We start from the raw sequence: 19,678 nt of genomic DNA, 5'->3' as shown, positions 1-19,678 counted from the left end.
TCCCATGCACACAATCCAAAATAGAGTGCTAACACAAAAAACCTTTTGGTTACTGGCTGGAACCCCGTTTTACCAGACGAGTGTTTCCCAGGAGCCTGTAGTAGCATCTGCCCAGTTTTTGTGCAGAATGGAACTGCTAGGGGAAAAAATGCCTTTGCCTGAACACCTTTTTAACCAGGCATCTGAGAGAAAGTTCCATAGAGACACTCTGTGGGCTTCTGTCCCTGCAGCAGAGTGGGGGGCAGGTTCCAAGGCTCTTCCACAGCTAACGCTGAGCTCTCTGTATCTACTTTATCTTCACGTGTGTTGCTAAGTTTAAAGACAGGGGTCCCTAAAAGTGGCAGGTGAAGGTGTGCCTTGTTGGTCAAGACTGAAAGATAACAGGGTTGGAACTTACAGTGCTTTATTTTGGCACTCTTAGCCACAGACATTATTACATCTTGATCAATCTAGAAAGAAACTCATCCGTGGAAATGTTCAGGGCCAGGTTGGATGAAACTCTGAACAACGTAATTGGGGGCACAGGGATTGGAACTAAGTGATCTTTAAGTCCCTTCGAACCCAGGCCATTCCATGATTGTGCAGTATATGTAACTGTGGGGTTTGGACATTTAAGGCTAGGAAAGACTAATCTATGGAGCCTGGAGGATGACTGTTCATGTACTTATTGAGCTAATCCAAGAAACTGGATTTTCACCCAAAGGACTGATTTCATTGTTTCCTCTGCTGTGAAGTCTGAAGGCAGAAGCCTGTTAAAATGTGTTTGTCCACATTAGGTACAACATGAAGGGACTCTGGAGCAGTCAGTGTTGATTAATGCAAAGATTTATAGTTCCTCTCTGTCTTGACAATGAAAACAAGCACAACCAACATTATACGTCGTTGTTTTTCCTCTTTTATATTCATGGAGGGATTTTTGGGTTTGTATTTCTTTTTTCTTAAGGAAGTAGCCAGTTTGCCAAAGTATCAGGTTCTTGCACCTTACTGTGTTGATCTAGATGGGAGTAATTCCTATCTGGAGAATGGTGTAGCTCCACTTCTGCATGGTTTTAATCTCTGAAGGAGGCTATAAAACTTCCTCTCCCCCTCTGTGGATGTTTGGAAAGCGTTCCCTTGTCTGTTTTATCATCATTTATTATCAAACAGATCATAAGGGTTATATTTCCTGTATACTGTGCTGCAGGTGACACCAAGGCCATGCCACTACTAACAGAAGTATCTGGTCAGCTGAGCATATTGCAGTGGACTCTCTGCCCACTCTTTGATACTGGCTTGGCACTGTTGAGTAAGGAGTAAAATATCAGTGTGCATACTTGCATAAGGTATCTGAGACTGTTCTTCCTGGAGCCATGCTGCACCACAGAAATAAAAATGCTGTGAATTGTGCAGATCTTTGTCTGAGGAGTACAAGCCATGACACTGCTCTCAGAGCACGCTCCACCCAGCAGGTTGGGTGGCTGTCCTGAAAAGAGGGAGTCTGGGCTCAGGGCCCAGACATAGATCCTCTGCCTGACAGTGCAACAGATGCTGTTACCTGATCTAAGAGAGGTCACCTGCTCCCTCTCAACTTTCACATGTGAGAGTATTTACATGACTTGTGGGAGTGGTGTGAAGACTCATTCACTAATTTTTAACTCTGTGCACAATCTAATGTGCTAATCACTCACAAAATTCAGAATAGTTAAGTGAACTATTTCTAGTGAGTGTCACTTATTTTAAATCTATCTTTATTTAAAAATATCTGATATTGCATAGAAAACTCTTGTGTTTTGTCTTGCTACAAAATGAAATGACCCCAAAAAGAAATAGAAAATTGAAAATAAATTACCATTATTATATTCTTCAGATCACATATTAGTGTCATGCACTGAATGGAGCTGCACGTATAGATGGTAGATTTGTTAGAATACATCAACTGGTGTGGGATTATCAACAGTTCCTGCCCCATGGCAGATGAGTGGTGGGAGCACAGATGTGGGGTGCTTCAGAAAATAACCTCTAGTGGTGTGGTCTGTGAGTGACCTGGGTTTGTTTTGGTTTGCTTTTATGGGATTGGTTGATGGCTGGGAGCGCTGATGCAAAAATGGAGCTTTTTACCATCTGCAAATGAGATTTTGTGAACAGATGTAACCATCAATTCAAGCTTTTTATCCTCACTGTCCTCTTTCCTTGACCTCTCTTGTTGGGAGAGGACTCTTATAACACTGTGAGGTGAAGAAAAGCAATCAATTTGTTTTCGTATGGCTGTTGCTGTCACTCGTGCTCCTTGGCTCACTCTTTGTATTAGTGAGTCTGAATGGCTGATAGCTAATCTCAAGTGTATTAATTAACAGGTTGTCTGTCACTGGGCAATTACTTTAAAGGATTGGGTAAAGCAAGTCCGCTCAGCGTTCATGTCTGAAAGATCATATGTAGTACTTCTGTTCTAGTTTATTTTGTCTTTTGTTGCCTTATTTTCCATTGTCTTACAAGATTTCAGTGTATTTCCCCTTGCAAAGTTGCATTAGTAGAATACCTTTTTGTCAGCTCCTGCTGCTTTGGGTAGGCTCCTTCATAGGGAACAGGTGTTTAATGGGTTTCCCACCAAGGAAAACATCCCAGTTCAGTTCCACCAAAGGCATGTGAGTGAGAATTCCCTTACAAACAGGAAAAGCTGACTGTATTTCCAGGGAGCTTTCTAGCCAAAGTGTCATTGGAAAAAGGGCATTTGTCCCTTGGGCAGTTCATTTCCCTGCGTGGAGAAGGGGTGAGTGGTTGAAAAAGATGACAATGCTAGATTTACTGTACCATTGTTTGTTAAAACTAGATCTTTTAAAGGGAGAGTTTTTTGACAAGGCATGCTTAAGATTAATTTTTTAATGCATTCTTACTCTAATAGTGTTTGAACAGTGCATGTGTTCACATTTAAAGCAGTTTGCATCTAATGAGTGCCAGCACTTTATGCAGGAAGACAAGAAGTGGTAGCCAGCAGCCAGCAAGCCCTTCTGAGGATCTCTGAGCCTGCTGACAGGCACACTTACTCTGCATGTAATTTGAAGAAAGGCATTGTGCCCCCAGTGGCTTGGCTTCGGGTGAAAGATGGAGTTTTGTGCTCTCATTTTGCACTGAGGATGAGCTCGCAGATAAATAGGTCACTGTCCACGGAACTATTTTGTTCTGAATTGATTAGAAGCAACATGACCTTAAGCCTGATCTCCTTGCTCTACAAAGATATTGCTGAATTGTGGCTGCTTCTGAAGAAATGCACAGGTGTGTCTAGTATTTCAAATTTTCTTAGTTGATTGATTGCAGGTCAGGCAGGAACTTTGCCAGATAACGTTATCCTGCTGAGGAAAATGGGATGTGTTTTAGTACAAAGGTGAAAGTTGTATTCTGCTTGCGTGCATTCATGTATAAATATAATTTATTGGTGTGGCTGCGTGTGTCCTGTCCTTGTTTAAATTTGCAGTGTATCATTTTATTTGCAGATGTAATTCTCAGTTCACCATATGTATCCACACACTCTATTCCTGTATTTTACATGGAAGGTACTTTGCTCAGGATTCATTCATGCCGTGATTATGGTGATCGGAACAGCTGTAAAAGCTTACAAGGAGAATTTGCTGTTGCGGAGAGCTGTCCTGCTGTTTCTGGTTTACAGTGTGTTTTAATTTTCAATTCATTGCATTTTGTCTGACAATCAGATGTATAATTTCTCCTGATCCCGATTGGAAGTGGAGAAAAAGCAACATTTCTTTCACAGGATACAATTTGGCATCACCGAGTTGTTTGTATAGGCGGGTTGATCTAAAATGAATTATTTCTTTAATTCCTTCAGTCAGAGCTTTCTACAGAAATGTTGTTTCTGTTAGGAGATAATGAAATAGTAGACATATTATTTGCTGTTAATAGTGCAGCCACAGTCCATCGCAAAATGAAAGCATGTTTTGTGGAACAGGGACAAGCAAAAATTGTGCCCTTATTCTGGTGGCTGAATCTACATTCCCAGTTCTGTTTTCGGTATGCATGACTACTGCAGAGGAGACAGAGCACCGAGCCCATGGACTGGTGTCTAACATTCCAACACTTGCTTTTGAAATGTCAGATTTAAATAAAACAGGTATGTAAAGGGTGGGTCTTCTAACTAAAGGGTGGATCTTCTTACTAATCTTTAATTAGTATTACTAATAATCAGCACATGAGTCTGAGTGCTCTGCTTCTCAAGCAGTGCTTGATGCTACCAGGGTAATATTAAAAGGCATGCTGCTTAGTAGGAATGAATGAAATGTTTAAGAAAGATGAGGATAACCGGACTGAAAGGGTGGAGTAATCAGCCTGAGTAACTTTTGTGTTTTATGTGCATCCTCATCTGCATCCCTGAAAGGGGAGGGGTGGATTTAGGAAACCACTGATTACTGGAGGAGACAGTGAATGTAGAACCAGGGAGTGTTTTGTGTCAAATCATGGTGGTGCATATGTAACTGTGCCAGGAATAGTTGTTTAAAATAGGGTGTTTTCATTTGTACTTGATCACTGAGAAATAAGTGAGCAGGGCTTTTGTTAGCAACTGCTAAGGCTTGATTCTCATCTGTTGGTTCAGTGTGCCAGAGATAATTTCTTTCTGGAGAGCTGTTGGAACATTCTGCTCAAAATGGGCAGAAGGGTTGTCCCATTCCATGGCACTGTTCTTTCCTCTTCCTCCTGATCTTTATATGGAATATTTCTTTTGTGCCTACACTGAGCAGAGGGCAGAAAATGTAAGTGAAGGAGAAGTCTCAGCAAGGCTGACTGTATCGCACTAAATGATTCTGTAGCTGCCTATGGGAGATACTGAGCTGTATTCATGTCCTGCCTCTGAATTACCTGAAGTAGTTCATATTTGCAGTGCTTTAGAAAGGCATGATGTGTTTCATCTTTTTCTGTCATCTGTGTGGTGAGTCAGGGCAGCCAGATGGGTTATGAATTCAGCAACCTCTTCTTTATATGTAATCTGTAATCAGAGTCCCAAATACTGGGACGTTTACAAGTGAATGTTCTAGATGAAGACTAGTACACAGCTCTAAACAAGCATCTTAGTGTTAGCCCTTCTTTCTGTCTCTCAGACACATGTTCCGTTTCAAAGCATTAGCTTATGGATGTATAGTTACATGAAAAACTGTACTTGTGTAACAGTACCATAAAATAATATATTGTCTCTTAGGAGTATTCTTGCCATCCACCATGCTGTTGAAATGATAAAAGTCAAGAAAAACCTTACTATCAGGGCCTGCAATGACAAGACAACGAGCAGCAGTTTTAAATTGGAAGAGGGTAGGCTTAGATTGGGCATAAAGAAGAATTTTTTTTTTTACAGTGATGATGGTGAGACACTGCAACAGGTTGCCCAGAAAAGTTGTGGGTGCCCCACTCTGCAAGTGTTTAAGGCCAGGTCAGATGGGGCCTTGAGCAACCTGGTCCGGTAGAAGGTGTCCCTGCTTACAGCAGTGTGGTTGGAACCAGATGATCTTTGAAGATCTCTTCCAAACCAACCCATTCTGTGCAGCCTCACAATTGTTAATGCTGCTATAATTTATCTCCAGAATAGATGTGCACAGTAAGCAATTAGATTTTACTACTTTGTTGCTTTAAAAAAGTGTTTGGTTGTTGTTGTTTGAACAGAGTAAAATAACTCAATTTTAAAAATCTTACTGTGCTTCCAAAACAGCATAGAAAAATAGCATTCTCTGTAGTAGAATTGCCAGGTATTCATAGAGCTGGTCCTGTGTGTATTGCCTTTTCAGTTAAAACTTTGGGGTCTGCTTTGAGATACATATTTTTCTGAAGAAGAAGAGCTGAAAGCAGGTGGTTTCAGTGGAGACAAATCTTTGGTTTAATTCTCTGAAAAATGTCCACTTCAGTGTATGTGTTTTAGCTGAGTGATTGCATCATTAGTTTTTAAGGCTCACTGAAGATGAGTCCTTTAGCTTGCATGTGGCCCTTCTGTTCAGAGTTGATCTTTCCATTTCCTCTATTTGGAAGACTTCCTCTCCTTTGCAAAGCTTTAGTATTTAGAAAGCAAAATTCCTGTAATGATTTTCTCAGAGCATTAAATCTTACTAAAATGCAGTTGGCAAAATCTAATGTCTTTATTATTCCATAGAGGCTTGCATGCTGAGTGAGATGCATCTGGGTCACTTCCCTTCTAATCGCTTGAGTCCTGGCCAGGGGAGCATTCTCTGCTGCTCAATCTTTCTCTACTATTCGTCCATTTAAAAAAAAAAAAAAAATTAGAATTGCTTTTTACAAAATCTGCTGCTTGTAAATGACTAAGTGCACCTAATACTTTAGAAGTATTTTTATTCTGTAACACCCAGCATGATTCACAGTACTGGGGAGTTAACAGTGTTGCAGTTTGGGCAATATTTAAGTGTGGTTCCTAGAAGTCTGAATCTATCCTGTAAGAACAGAAAAAGGATTACCTGGCTTCCTTCAATACATCCTGGAAAGAAGAGAGCAATATTCTTGTTGCAATAGTAAGAGCATGCCATACACATGAGGTTAATGATACATTTGGGTAGTAGGGTACACCTGATGCCGTTGCTGCTTTATCTCTGAGCCCATTTTGTGCTTAATACAAACTTGGGCTATAATATGGCTGTTTGACATGATTCTAAGTTCCCCTTACTTCTTGGTTTGGAAAGAGAATAATTATTATGACTTGAAATAGCACAAAGAATGTGTCTTTCTCACCAAAACAGTCTGGGTGCACTTGAGCATGTATGCAGCAAAAGCATGGTGAAACAGATTAGATTCTGTAACTGGTAACAACACTTTGAGATGTCCTGCAACATTGCAACACAAACCCCTCTCACCCTTTGTCTTACTTGGATTTTCTTCAAGAACAAACAAATACTAGATTTTCAGTTTGGTCCCCAGATTGACTTTCTAATTATTACAGTTTTCTTCTGGTTACAGATTATCTAGTGTTTAGTCTCCTTTGTAAGCCATATCTGAACTTAAAGGTGATCCCTGACAAGCTGTGGACTATAGAATAATGTGTCAAGTAGGTGGGACTGATGAAGCAGAGCAGGAAGAAGCTGTAGTATTTAGCACTCATAATATCCTGTGAATGTATCTATTATACATGAAGGGGAGGGGATTGCATTTCCTCTCTGCTTGTGCTTTAAGAGGAAGTTATATTGGCAAAATAAGACCAAGAACTTCATTGCCTTTTACAAAAGGGGAGGTGGAAGAAGAAAAACACTCTGACATGTACAATAAGCAGTCAAATTCAATAATATTAGAGTTTGAAAGAAACCAAAATCTTGCTTGGCTCTCAAAGTATGCTTTTGAGCAGGCATTTAGTAAGTCAACTCAAGAAAATGGTAGCCTGGTATACCTCCTGCCATTTTGGGCCAAGCCAACCGCACTGCATTTCTGTATACCTCGAAACCCCTTTTTTTTAAAGGAAGGATCAGTGCTTAATCTCCCTATCTGAAACCAAACCATCATTTGCATAGTTTTGTAGGTAGCCTTGTGCTGAATCCCCAACTCTGTGATCTCAAAGAAGAAACAGGTGAATACTGTGATTGCAGAAAGCACAAGTTACTTCACTGAAGTAGGGGGTTCAGTAGTTTTCTGTACAAAGATGTTGGATTTTATTTTTTGTTCTTTAACCCGTGACAAGTTTCTGCCTCTCATATTTAAATTCTGGAGTTGTAGCCTTTGGGGATTAATTTGTGTGTCTTCTAAGTAGTTGTGCTGTTCTTCACGTATGAACAGTGAAGCAGAATTATGTAGTTTAATTTCAGTGAAATAATTTAAATATTACCAAGATTTAGGAGACAGGAGCAGTGCTGCAGAAATATAATTTCTGTGCTCTGTAAAGACTGTCAGGTTTTCTGATGCACTAGACATTTAAAACACCACCCAAACAATAAGTGCCTGTGTCCACTGTGCCTGGGCTTATAATACAGGGAATATTGTTCCTAATATTTTGTTGGTTTTTTTTGTTTGTTTGTTTGTTTTTTTTTTTACAGCACCACTTCCAAGTCTTGGCTCGACTAGATCCTTACTTAACACTGAAAATGCATGGGATTCCATTCTATTCCATTCCATTCCCTGTTGGAACACTGGGTATAGAGTAGTGCTATTCTCTGACAACAGGCCAGACAGTCTTAGAAAATCTACTGATGTTAGTAATGCTGTGGAAGTGGAACTTGTATAAAGTGTGATTCTCTTAAAAGAAAAGGCACCTCAGTTTAAAGATCTGCTTTATGTACCAGGGCTTTTGAGAGGAAATTGTCATTTCTAACTAGGAGAGGAAATGGGAGGTAGAGCTTAGCTGAAGTCTGTAAAGCTCTTAAAAGTAAAATTAATATCTAACTATATAATTAAAAATCTTTATTGGACACTCAATATGAAGCTGTTTGGGGCACTAGTTTGTTTTATATCTCTTTGTGCCAGCAACTGGGATGCTGGCAGAGGAAAAGAACTTGCATTTCCTGCTTGTTTAAGATATTTTAGCTCACCAGAAACAAACAAGTTGCAAAAGTACTGTTTTGCTTGGTTTCCTTCCCAACTACACTTTAACAGAAAACTGTGTTTTACATAAAAATTTCTGAATTTATTCACTCACTTTTCCTGGTCCATAATTTTAATGATGGTGTAGTCAAAATCAGAATTAGCTCTTCCTAAAGGTATTTTGAACTGGTGAGATTTGAAACCCTAGTTTTTGAGCACTTGCACAAATTGCTGTCATCAACCTGGTGTGGCTACAAATAGCATGAGGACCTGAGGAGCCTCGTCTGCAGCTGTTGTGCCTGAGCACACTGAGTTTGCAGGCATTGTCACTAACCAACAGTGATTTTTAAAATTCAACTTTAAAGCTGGTAAGCTCACTTGGCATCTTGAGCAGCTCGTAAGTTTTAGGTGGCTTAGAGCAGAAGAGGGCTTCTGTTCACCAGCTTTGCTGCTCTGGTTCTTCCCTGTTTGGGGGTCTTCACAAAGGACCTGACTGTTCGTGGTGGTTGGGGTGTGAAGATGAAGAGGGAAGAATGAGGAAATGAAAGATTTGCCTTAGGGCTGAGAGGGGTGAAGGGACTGCTCTGAAAGTCATTATCTTGCATTTATAATTACCAGATGTGAGGGTGTTTTAGTGAAGAGATTTTTCAAAGGAAGACCCCCTTCATAAAAGGCATTCAACTCTTTGGGTGGGTAAGCTGTTCCAGGGGAAAAGCAAAGCAAAACTGGTTAAGAAAAAATGCAATATTTCTTCAATTTAAGGCATGGATTTCATAGAGAAGCCATAGACAAGTTTTCATGAAAATTTTGCAGACTCAGCAAGAAGAGGAGGAAGAAAAGTTATTTGTCATTTGATTTCTGATGTGCTACTGGGATCTGTGCTGAAAGGCATAACTGTGCCCGGATGTGCACAAATAGATTGGCTTTCAAGTTGGTATAAAGTAATGTCCATAGAATTTCCTGCTCAACTACTCAAAGGATGGTATAATTCCAGCTGGCTTGCTGGGAATTTTATTATACTGGTTATTGGAGGCTCACAAGTCATGTTGGCAGACTTCCTTGTGTGTAATGTGGGTGCAGTCAGTTCAGAGTCCAATCAAATGTTGTCTTCTGTGGAAGTGGGTTTGCTTCAGCATGTCAGACAAACTACAAATGATGGTGAGTTTTGGTTTGATCAGAAAAGGAAGAGGAGCCCTTTATCAATAAGGGAAATTCTTGACTGCAGTGACATTGATTGTTTTCTCAGATCCGAAGCTCATCAGGACTTGCTGGCACCAGGTAATTCAAGAATAAGTTATCTTTGTGCCCTCATGTTTTAAATCTGTCATCCTGCTTCACCTGAAATGCAGTCAAGTGCTTCTGATGGGATGGGGTCAGGTTCCTCTAAGCCTTCATCCTTCATCATTGAGACAGGACTATCAAAGCAAGATTTAAATTGAATTAGGTGATAATATATCTGCAAGATGGTGGTTCACATTTTTAGTGATAAAGGCTTTTTTTTTTTTTTTTTTGTAATAAGAACCATATATATTTAACTGATTCCTTTATGCTAGTAAGATGACACTTCTGCCCTCTCTTACACTCATAATTTGAATACTAGATAATATGGGGATTTTTTAAAGAACCTCCAGTTGCCAGCTTAGAAAAAAAAAAATCTTTGCACATTTCCAGCTGTTTTATGTTGGGGTTCAAAAACAGTAATAAAAAGCAGTACTAACTTTGGGGACCTTACTTTACTGTTTATTATCACCTATAATACCAGGTGCACTATAATTCCCAGGGGCTTTCTTTTAAGCTTCTTAAGTGAGAAGAAAAGACTGGAAAAACAGGATATTCAAGCATGTTTTGATATGAGCAACTTTTTTCAGCAATGAATTTTGGGTACAGTAAAATAAACTTTTAGGTCTCTGCTTTGAAAATACTGTGTAAAGCAGAAAAGGTAGAACAGGGAAAATAATGGGTTGTGTGAATCTTAATCAATTCAAATACAAGTGAAATTTGATCCTATAAAAATTCCTTACAAAACAGCGAGCATATTTTCCGTAGTTCTGTATCTTAATGTGCACTTAATTAGCTTTACAAAAAATGGTCCCTAAAGAATATAGCAGGTGGCAGGTTCTCTATTTAAAGAATATTTCCAAGAAAATACTTTCCCCAGAGGCCATGAGAGTAAGGAGTGTGTGCTCTCACAGTCTATTCAGCATGTGTGCCTTTTGTTGCATTATCCTTTTAAAGAAATTGCACATTGAAGTAATGATGGGCAACCTTGAAGTGAAATCAAATTGAACCCCAGACAAACTGTGATGATCTCTCTTCTCCAGAGGGATGCTAAATGTCAAGGAAATGGTGCAGAGCAATGAGTCTTTACAATTGCATCTCCTCTGAAGGAAAACATATTGAAGAGGGATTTCTGGCTAAATCCATGGGTGGTAATACTGGGTTCAAGTGAATCCTGTTGAGCTGTTGTATGTGACTTGTTTGGCAATTTCAAGAGTTGCATTTCCTTGCACTTTTTTTGTGCTGCTATTTTTAATCTTGGTTGTATCAAATTATTGCAAATCAGCTCTGATCTTTCTTCATGCTTGGCATTTAGAAGTATGTCTTGAAACAGAATCAGCAAGAGCAAGATGAGATGGCTTTGGTGGAGGGGAGTGCAGCAAGAAAAGCAGTTGGGAATCTGTCAGTGGACACACTGTCCTCCTCTTCCACTTGCAAGCAGATGGGCTCTTACATTTGAGTTAAAACTGAGTTTAAAGCCAAGGGGAGGGAGAGACTGTCTTTTCAGTGAAGCAGTATTTGACCACTGTTGTGGGGCTGACCTGTGCAGGTGGCAAAAGCTGCTGCTCCTATCAGAGGGAGCACTGGAGCAATCAAATCTAGACTTGGGTATTCACATGGCACGTGTCCAAATTGCAGTGGGATTGATCACAGGGCTACATGAGGAAATAGTGATCCTTATGTAATGGTACATGAAGAGTTTCTCTTCCTTGGGAATGTCCTGCCTCTGTCAGTGTAGTGTGTCACGTATTTACTTACATATGCAAAATTCAACTATTTTACTACATGCTTAGGGTGCAGCGCTATGCAGTAATGGAAATTGTCTGCCTTTGAGTTTAAGCAGGATGGCATTTTATAGATTGATGTAATTTTCCCTTTTCCCATCTCCCACCAAAAAATTGGCGTTAATCCTGTAAGAGTTTGTGTTCATATTAATGGTCCACCTGTAGATACTGGTTTGCAGACTAAGGGCTGTGTAGTTTTTAAACACTGCTGCGGGAGGGCTCCTTATATCATAAGGCACAGACAGCAAAAATAAACTCTAAAATCCTTTTTCTTTTGGGGAGGTGGGGTATTCCTCTTTGGAAATTACTTGGCCATCTGAGATTGGAGTTTCAAAACATCTGTGTTCAGTGTTCTGTTGAAAAAGCTGAAATGGTGACATAACTGAAGGTCTGGGAGAAATATGACTTGGCAGTTAAAAGTATCCACTTATGGATTTGACAGCATGGTATGCAGAGGTCCTCTGATCAGGCAGCAGTTCACCGGATGCAGGAAAATAGCTCAGATCAGTGTGTGACCTTGAAAGTGGTCATGGGTCTTCCTCTGCCCAATGGGACAGCAGAACAGAGAAGTTCTGTTTCGCAGTATAAATTCTTGCTTATCTGGAAGAAGTAACTGAAAATGGCTTTTTTGCCGTTCTCAAATAATTGCAGTTCTCAGAATTTTACATATGTGAGAATTGCTCATAGAAGTGTCTGCTCACAATCTGCCATTTGAAAGACCTCAGTGACAGCGAGTCCTTGAGGATCAGAGTTCTACTTCAGCTTGTACTTCAGTGCAGGTGACACTTAGCCTTACATCAGTTTTAGGTTTTTACTCACTTTTCCTGTGCACATTCACAGCTCTGAGTGTCAAAACCTGTCTTAATGGCATTTCAATGTACATTAAAACCCAAAACTTCAATGTCAGTACAATGTCAGATTAAAAGAAATGTTCATTACCTAATAAAGAAAAAGCTATGCTATCTCTTCTACACTTTTCAATAAGGCTAATGTGTGGAATAGTTATTTTTAGGAATTGCAAAAGAGTACAACTTCTTGTTTCCTTGTAAAAAATGAGATCATAGTTTATGAATGAAGCAACTGTCATGCAGTCTTTGTCGCAATCAGTGAAACTCAGGTTTCTGCTTGACCTCTGGAAACATGCTGTGGGAAACATCTCTGCTGAAACACTGGGACAGAAAAACAAGAGTTGGGAAAGCTGAATGGTTGTCACTAAGCTGAAGTAGGAGAGCTGACTAAAAGCTTAAGCATTGGTTTTCAGTGTGGAGGTAGAGTGAGTGGGTGTGTCTGTGTGTGTGTTTTCAAGGGGAGGATGTACTTTCAAGCCAGTTCTACCTATCTTTTTGTTTTCTTGGGGTATTTGAATCTAAATGACAGGCTAGAGAAATCATAAGTTTCTTGGTTTTGTTTGATTGAGAAGATGTTAATAAAAATTGAATTCAATGTGTAAAAATCCCACTGTTTAATGTCATTTGTGAGGATTATTAGTTCTACAGTGTTTTGTTCAGTGACAGCTTCTAAAAGTCAGTAAATGTAAATTCCTCTTTTATTAGTGTGCTATTCAAAGAAGAGTTTGCCCTTGGCAAACACTTGAAAGACTCCAAAGATTTTCATGTGTTTTTCAAAAGTTAGACAGTTTTCTGAGTTTTTGTGGTTTAGGGATTTTTTTTTTAAATATGTGCTGTGAAATTTTGCATGAAATGACTTCGCAATGCAATTTTTTTTCTCTTCACAGATGAAATCATGCATCAGGATATCATTCCCCTCTATGCTGCAGATATTCAGGACCAATTAAAGAAACAATTTGCTTATCTGTCAGGTAAGACTATGGTGTTCCCTCCTATACACGTTGCTTAGATGCACAGTTCAGCCTGCTGTCCTTTCACAGTCCCTGAGGACTATTTTATAAGAAATCAATGAGTAACTGAAAATGCAGGGTGCCAAGACTTGTTATTTAAGGATTTGTTTAAAGATTTTTTTAAAGTATAATAGAAATTTTAAAATTACAGGTAATTTTCCAGTTGACTGGAGATTGCAGCATGGATGCTCTGGTGGTTGCTATGGTCTTGAAGTCCTCAGCTCACAGCCCCAGCTGCCAGGGGCTTGGCTGTCATGTTTGATACTGAAGCCCAAGCTGACAGCTTGGTCCTGGCCAAAGTGGTGGTGCAAGCACCACGGTACCATGTTCCCCCACAGCGCCAGTGCTGGGCTCAGGCAAGGGTAGCATCGAGATTTGGACTTCGTATCACTGACTGCCTTCTGCAAAGGGACCTGCTTTTGGGTATAAGGCTGTGTCCAAAAGCAGCACAGCCACTTTGACACAGCACAGAGGGTTTCTGCTCCTGGGTCACCTGTGCCCAGGAGGGGATGGGGCTGGAGTTTGTGCTGTGCATGTCCTGGCTGCGGAGCTTGGTCCGCTTCCACGCTGAGCCCACGGCAAAGGGAGATTGATCGTGGGCAAAGGGAGATGGAGCCTTTGCTCACTGGTCAGGCTGAGTGGAAGAAGGTGCCTGATAAGCTTCTGAATTTGTTCTCCTGTCTTCTGCCTGTAAAAGCTCTTGCAGGTGTGCAGCAGTGAACTTGCTAGTGTTATGGCCCAGTCCTGCCCTCCCTCCAATCCACAAAAAGGGAGAGCATCAGTGGCTTTGCAGAGCTGCCCTGCATCCTTCAGCATAAAGGAAATTTACCTCTCTGAGCTACAGCTGGACTCTGACTGTTCCCTCTCCCTCTAAATCCCATCCTGCATCAGATCCAGACACAGGGGAATGAAGCAATGTAATGCTTTACTTGGCAAGAGTTCACTGAATCTTGTTGTACTCATAATTAACTGTTAATTATGATTTATTTCTGCTACACAGGCTTAACTGTGGGTCTGCAGTAGTGACTGTTTTATGTTGGGTGGTGGTAGAACTTGGAAAATAAGAGATTTTCTTATGCAGTTGGCTGTTCATGCTTCATTTGAGGTTATAGTGTTTAAACTACAATTCTTCTCTGGATTTTTTTTTTTTTAACATTCCAAGCTCATTCTTATCCCTGGGCAGAAAATGTCTCATAATTGTGTTATACACAAATCAGCCTATCTGTGAAACTATAAGAAGGGTTTATATTTTGCCCCTCTGAAGTAAGGGGGGAAACTGATGACTGTGGTACGTGAGTTGTTGAGTTCACAAATCCACAACCATCTTCAGCACTCAATAAATCCACCTGGCAGTATAGCTTAGTAAGAGGAGCCATTCCTCATTCTATTTTCTCCTATCTATTCACGCTCCTGTCAATTAGAATTTTGTTTTATGTGCCTCGAGGAATAGATCAGCTGCATTACTGTGACTAGATTGTTGTATTTTATTATTCTTGGGAAAATTGAGTGTTAGGTATTTTCATTTCACTTTGGAATTCAGGGGTTTTTTTTGTCCTAATTTTCTCCTGCAAGATGTTGATGGTTAATTCTCTGTGCTGTACCAAATAGTGATTTTACAGGTTCTGTGAATGAAGGAGCAGAGCCAATGTTTTGATAGTTGATTTACGTACAATTCACTTCTTTTTAGAGTTGAGCTTAAGAGGGGCTTTGCTCTAAGGCCACTTAAGACATTCCCAGTGTGCATGAATGGGACTTTTTTGCTTATTACTAAGCTGCCTTGGAAATACAATCTAAATACATGGCATAAAACTCATTAAAATGAAATTCCATAGATTACTAATGCCTTTGGTAAAACAACATATTTGCAGATATTGCTGAATGTCTTAGATGCATTTCTGATTTTTGCTGTTGGCTTTTTAACAGCAAGTCAATGTGTGTTTGAGAATTACTTTAGTTTCTCTAATAGGATGTATCTAGGTCTCATGGGACACTTGCTTGAATAGGGAATGAAACCCAGTCTGCTTCTGTGCCTGAAGGCTGCAGCCCTTCCTGAGCTGCTTTCTGTGTGTTGGTCTGAATCGGGGTCACTTCTTACTTGTGTCCCTCATTGTGCTGGATTCTAATAGAAATGCTGCAGGAACATCCAAATTAAACTTGAAATGAAACAAAGTTAAATGAAAACTTCCACTAATGCTTCTGTTTGTCAGTAAATACATCAATTGAAATCAAGGTGCTCACTACTCCTGCAGACTGGCTCTTGCTCAGCAGTGAGTGTGCAGTTGTGCTCAGCTTAAATCTAATGGTGGTGCAAGCTGTGAATGAGGCAAGTAATTAGTCACTCTCACAGAAAGTTTATAAACCCGGAAGTTAATATTTTACCTCAGGCACTGCTGTTTACGTTTTGCCTTCTTTCTGTGGGACAAGGTCCTTATCTGAGCTAAAATAGTTACTTTTGTTGTTTTACATGAAGGACCGTATAAGGTCCGTTTAAAAGTCTCTGGAAAATGTGTTCCTTATGTGTTCCTCACAGTCTTTCATTCACATTTTATGTTTTCTTTCATACGTATATTCTCTTTCCATGATAGTTGTATGACTTTGATATCCACCCAGTCTTGTGTGTGTCTGCCACCACAGTGTGTGTGTTAAAATAAATGTGGATGGAGAAGAGCATACCTGTTTATGTTGATATGCATCTTAAATCGTACAAGTTGTGTGATGTGCAAATGAAACTCTTGGCCACCGTGAGTTCTGAACCAGTTATTTAACTCCCTTTCCTTTGAAAGCCTATTTATGCATTGAACATCTTCAAAGTGTTTCAATTAAAGGAAATGCAAATATGGGTTCATGCTATTTGCATTTTTGCCTATTGATTCTTGGTTGTCTTTCCCTCCATTGAAAAATTTAGCATTGGTACTAGCTTTCAAAATGCTTATACCTTTGATTTATAAATACATACATATGTGTTTATACCTTTATCATTGTAAATAGTAAGCATCTCACTTTGTCTGAGTTTATTTTCTTGGATGTGTTCTTGCTGTCCTCTGTGAGAATGACCTGACCACTCCTCACTGATCAAACTGCCCCCACTGAAGTAGCTCTGGCTGCTGAGTTTGTAAAATTACATTTGAGAATTTCTGAGTGGATTCTGTACCACACATATTGCAACAGTTAGCTAAAAATATCAGCCTGATTTTTGTTGCTGATATAATATAGACAGTAAATATGTTGTGTATGGACAGTGGAAGAGGTATTTCTTAGAAGTCTTTGCCTTGCAGAGGTGTAATCTTAACTACTGTTTTTCATTTATTGTGCTAAACCTACTATCTGTAGAGATTTAAAAAAAAAAAATCAAAGCAAAAGTGTAGTAAAGGAAAAGATAAAGAGAAAAAGTGAATCCTTGGCTGGGAAATTTCCAGTTCGAATATGTTCAGATGCAAATTTATGTATTGCAATCCATTTTTTAAGCCAGTATATTTACTGCTGATCAGCCTGGGCAAAACGCAGCTTGTGAAGTTATGCAAGTAAAACTTCTTATTTCAAGGAAAGAACATTTTAATAAATTCCTCTTGAATCTGTTTTTCTTTGCAAAGGATATGCAGTGAAGCTTTTATCTACTCCCTCATTGAAGTCTACATGTAATTTCAAGTACTGAATTATCCAGTTAAGTATATTATGCAAGCAGAATGGAGAAACTCCTTATCAGAAATGCACAAGCATAATAGCTGAACCGCTACAATAGTAAAAAAAATCTGAGGTAAGCCCTTCTCTCAGTCACATAAGGACTTCACTTTTGACAGGACTGCAATTTTTGAGCAGTGTCTTTTGAGCTAACATTGTAGATCTGAGTCATTCGACAAGGATGATGCTCCTGAATCTTGTATGTGCACATTGATCAACATAGGGATCATGTCTTTTCTTATGGTCCAAATACTATTTCGTTTGCATTATAGAATCAGGCCAGAAGACTCTTTGCTCTGCCATCTAATTATATCCAGCTACTTACTTCCTTTTTGTGGAGGTAGTCAGAGCACTTTTGAGAATACCTTTCCTTTTTTATGAAAACAGGAGCAGATTAGTTAGGGAAACATTACAAAATAATCTTTTAGTCATTGTCCTGGTTTGAAAGACAGGTATTTGCTAAGGAAAGCAGCAGAAGCTTCCCTTTGGACTGAAAAATGTGATCCTTCCTTCCTACAAGATTATTATGATTTTGAAGTTAAGGGAGCTCTCAGGCAAAGATATGGGGTTAGGAATAACAGTTCTTTACTAGTATATCTAACAAGACAAACAAGAACAACAACAGCTATGAAATTACCCACAAACAGAACAGTAACTCAGTCCCAGTGTTTTTTGGCTGCAGGTACCTTTTCCCTGAGCTGCAGTTCCCGGTGCTGGGGGTGGGCAGGTCCCGCAGAGCTGCAGGAGGGCTGGGGGTGATGGCAGCGCTGTCCCAGGGGGAGAGAGAGATGGAGAGAGCCCTCTACTCATGGTGTCGGTCCTGATGCTCAGCAGAGTGCTGGATGGTGGCAGGTTACAGCGAGAAGGCAGCAGGGTAGGGTCTGACAGCAGTGAGGATGGCTCCTGGCACTAGGATGGCAGGGATGGGACACAGGCAGCGATCGTCCTTGTCTGAACTCTGTGGGGGAAATGAGCCAGAGCCTTCCGCTTCCTCTTCTGGATGTTTGAATCTCGTGGGGTTTCCCTCCTCTCTCTTCCCCCCCCTTGCCACCAGGGCCCAGTCAACAGGTATCTTAGCATGACAATGGGGAAAATTCCACAGAGGGAAAAGGGAAAGAACCAACCCCCAACATTATCCACCCCGAATTTTCCCCTACCATCATGCTACATCAAATTAAAATCTTAGAATTATAGACATACATGCAGTTACAGATACAGGCACAGTATCGTAGGTAGTTCACCCTAAAACAAGGTCTTCTCGGGTATGCATCGGGTCTTTCCATCCCTTTGCATCACCTACCAGGTACAACCTGGCCCTTGAGCGAAAACCACCCCATGAATTGGATTGTCTTTGCTGGAGGTAGAGTTCACCCAAACAGTTTTTCCTAGCATACCTCTCATGTGCACCACTGGAACCTTGTCTCCATCTGGTGTTCTCTAGGGCTCAGACTGGGCAGGGCCTGCTCGATTAGTGGAACCTCAGGTGTTCACTAACCAAGTGGCCTTTGGTAGATTAATCTCCCAGTTTTTGAAAGTCCCCCCACCCAGTGCCTTCAAGGTGGTTTTAAGCAGCCCATTGCACCGTTCCACTTTCCCAGCCGCTGGTGCGTGATAAGGAATGTGGTACACCCACTCGATGCCGTGTTCTCTGGCCCAGGTGTTTATGAGGCTGTTCTTGAAATGAGTCCCGTTGTCTGACTCAATTCTCTCAGGGGTACCATGTCTCCAAAGGACTTGTTTTTCCAGGCCCAGGGTGGTGTTGCGGGCAGTGGCGTGAGGCACAGGGTAGGTCTCCAACCATCCAGTGGTGGCTTCCACCATGGTCAGCACGTAGCGCTTGCCTTGGCGTGTCTGAGGCAGCGTGATGTAGTCAATCTGCCAGGCCTCCCCATACTTATATTTGGACCACCGCCCCCCATACCAGAGGGGCTTCACTCACTTGGCTTGCTTGATGGCAGCACACGTCTCACAGTCATGGATAACCTGGGAAATACTGTCCATGGTGAGATCCACCCCTCGGTCTCGTGCCCACTTATAGGTAGCATCTCTGCCTTGATGACCTGAAGCATCGTGGGCCCATCGAGCCAGGAACAACTCTCCCTTGTGTTGCCAGTCTAAGTCTATCTGTGACACCTCTATCCCTGCAGCCTGATCTACTTGCTCATTGTGTTGGTGCTCCTCATTAGCCCGACTCTTGGGGACATGGGCATCTACATGACGGACCTTTACGGGTAGCTTCTCTACCCGACTGGCAATGTCTTTCCACTCATCAGCAGCCCAGATTGGTTTTCCCCTACGTTGCCAGTTAGCTTTTTTCCATCTTTCCAGCCAGCCCCACAGAGCATTGGCTACCATCCGTGAATCAGTGTAAAGGTAAAGCTTTGGCCACTTCTCTCTTTCAGCAATGTCCAGGGCCAGCTGAACGGCTTTGAGTTCAGCAAGTTGACTTGATCCACCTTCTCCTTCAGTAGCTTGTGCAACCTGTTGTTTGGGGCTCCATACGGCTGCTTTCCATTTCCGGTTCATCCCCACGATGCGACAGGAACCGTCAGTGAAAAGAGCGTAGCGAGTTTCATCTGCTGGCAGTTGGTTGTATGGT

At 40.9% G+C, this 19,678-nt stretch overlaps 1 protein-coding gene across 6 annotated transcripts in view; it reads left to right on the top strand.

Annotated features, from left to right (window-relative positions):
• Positions 1 to 19,678, top strand: part of MCF2L (MCF.2 cell line derived transforming sequence like) — a 141,208-nt gene that overhangs the window by 63,282 nt on the left and 58,248 nt on the right. For all 6 annotated transcript variants that reach the window (XM_062515086.1, XM_062515085.1, XM_062515084.1 and 3 more), the window contains exon 2: positions 13,279 to 13,362. In XM_062515086.1, the coding sequence (XP_062371070.1) occupies positions 13,279 to 13,362 (84 nt within the window). The remainder of the gene's footprint in view (positions 1 to 13,278; positions 13,363 to 19,678) is intronic.

The sequence above is a fragment of the Cinclus cinclus genome, chromosome 2 (genome assembly GCF_963662255.1).
Source record: "Cinclus cinclus chromosome 2, bCinCin1.1, whole genome shotgun sequence".
Classification (NCBI taxonomy): Eukaryota; Metazoa; Chordata; class Aves; order Passeriformes; family Cinclidae; genus Cinclus; species Cinclus cinclus.
The sequence above is the reverse complement of the archived record's forward strand: the minus strand, read 5'-3'. Positions and strand labels throughout refer to the sequence as shown.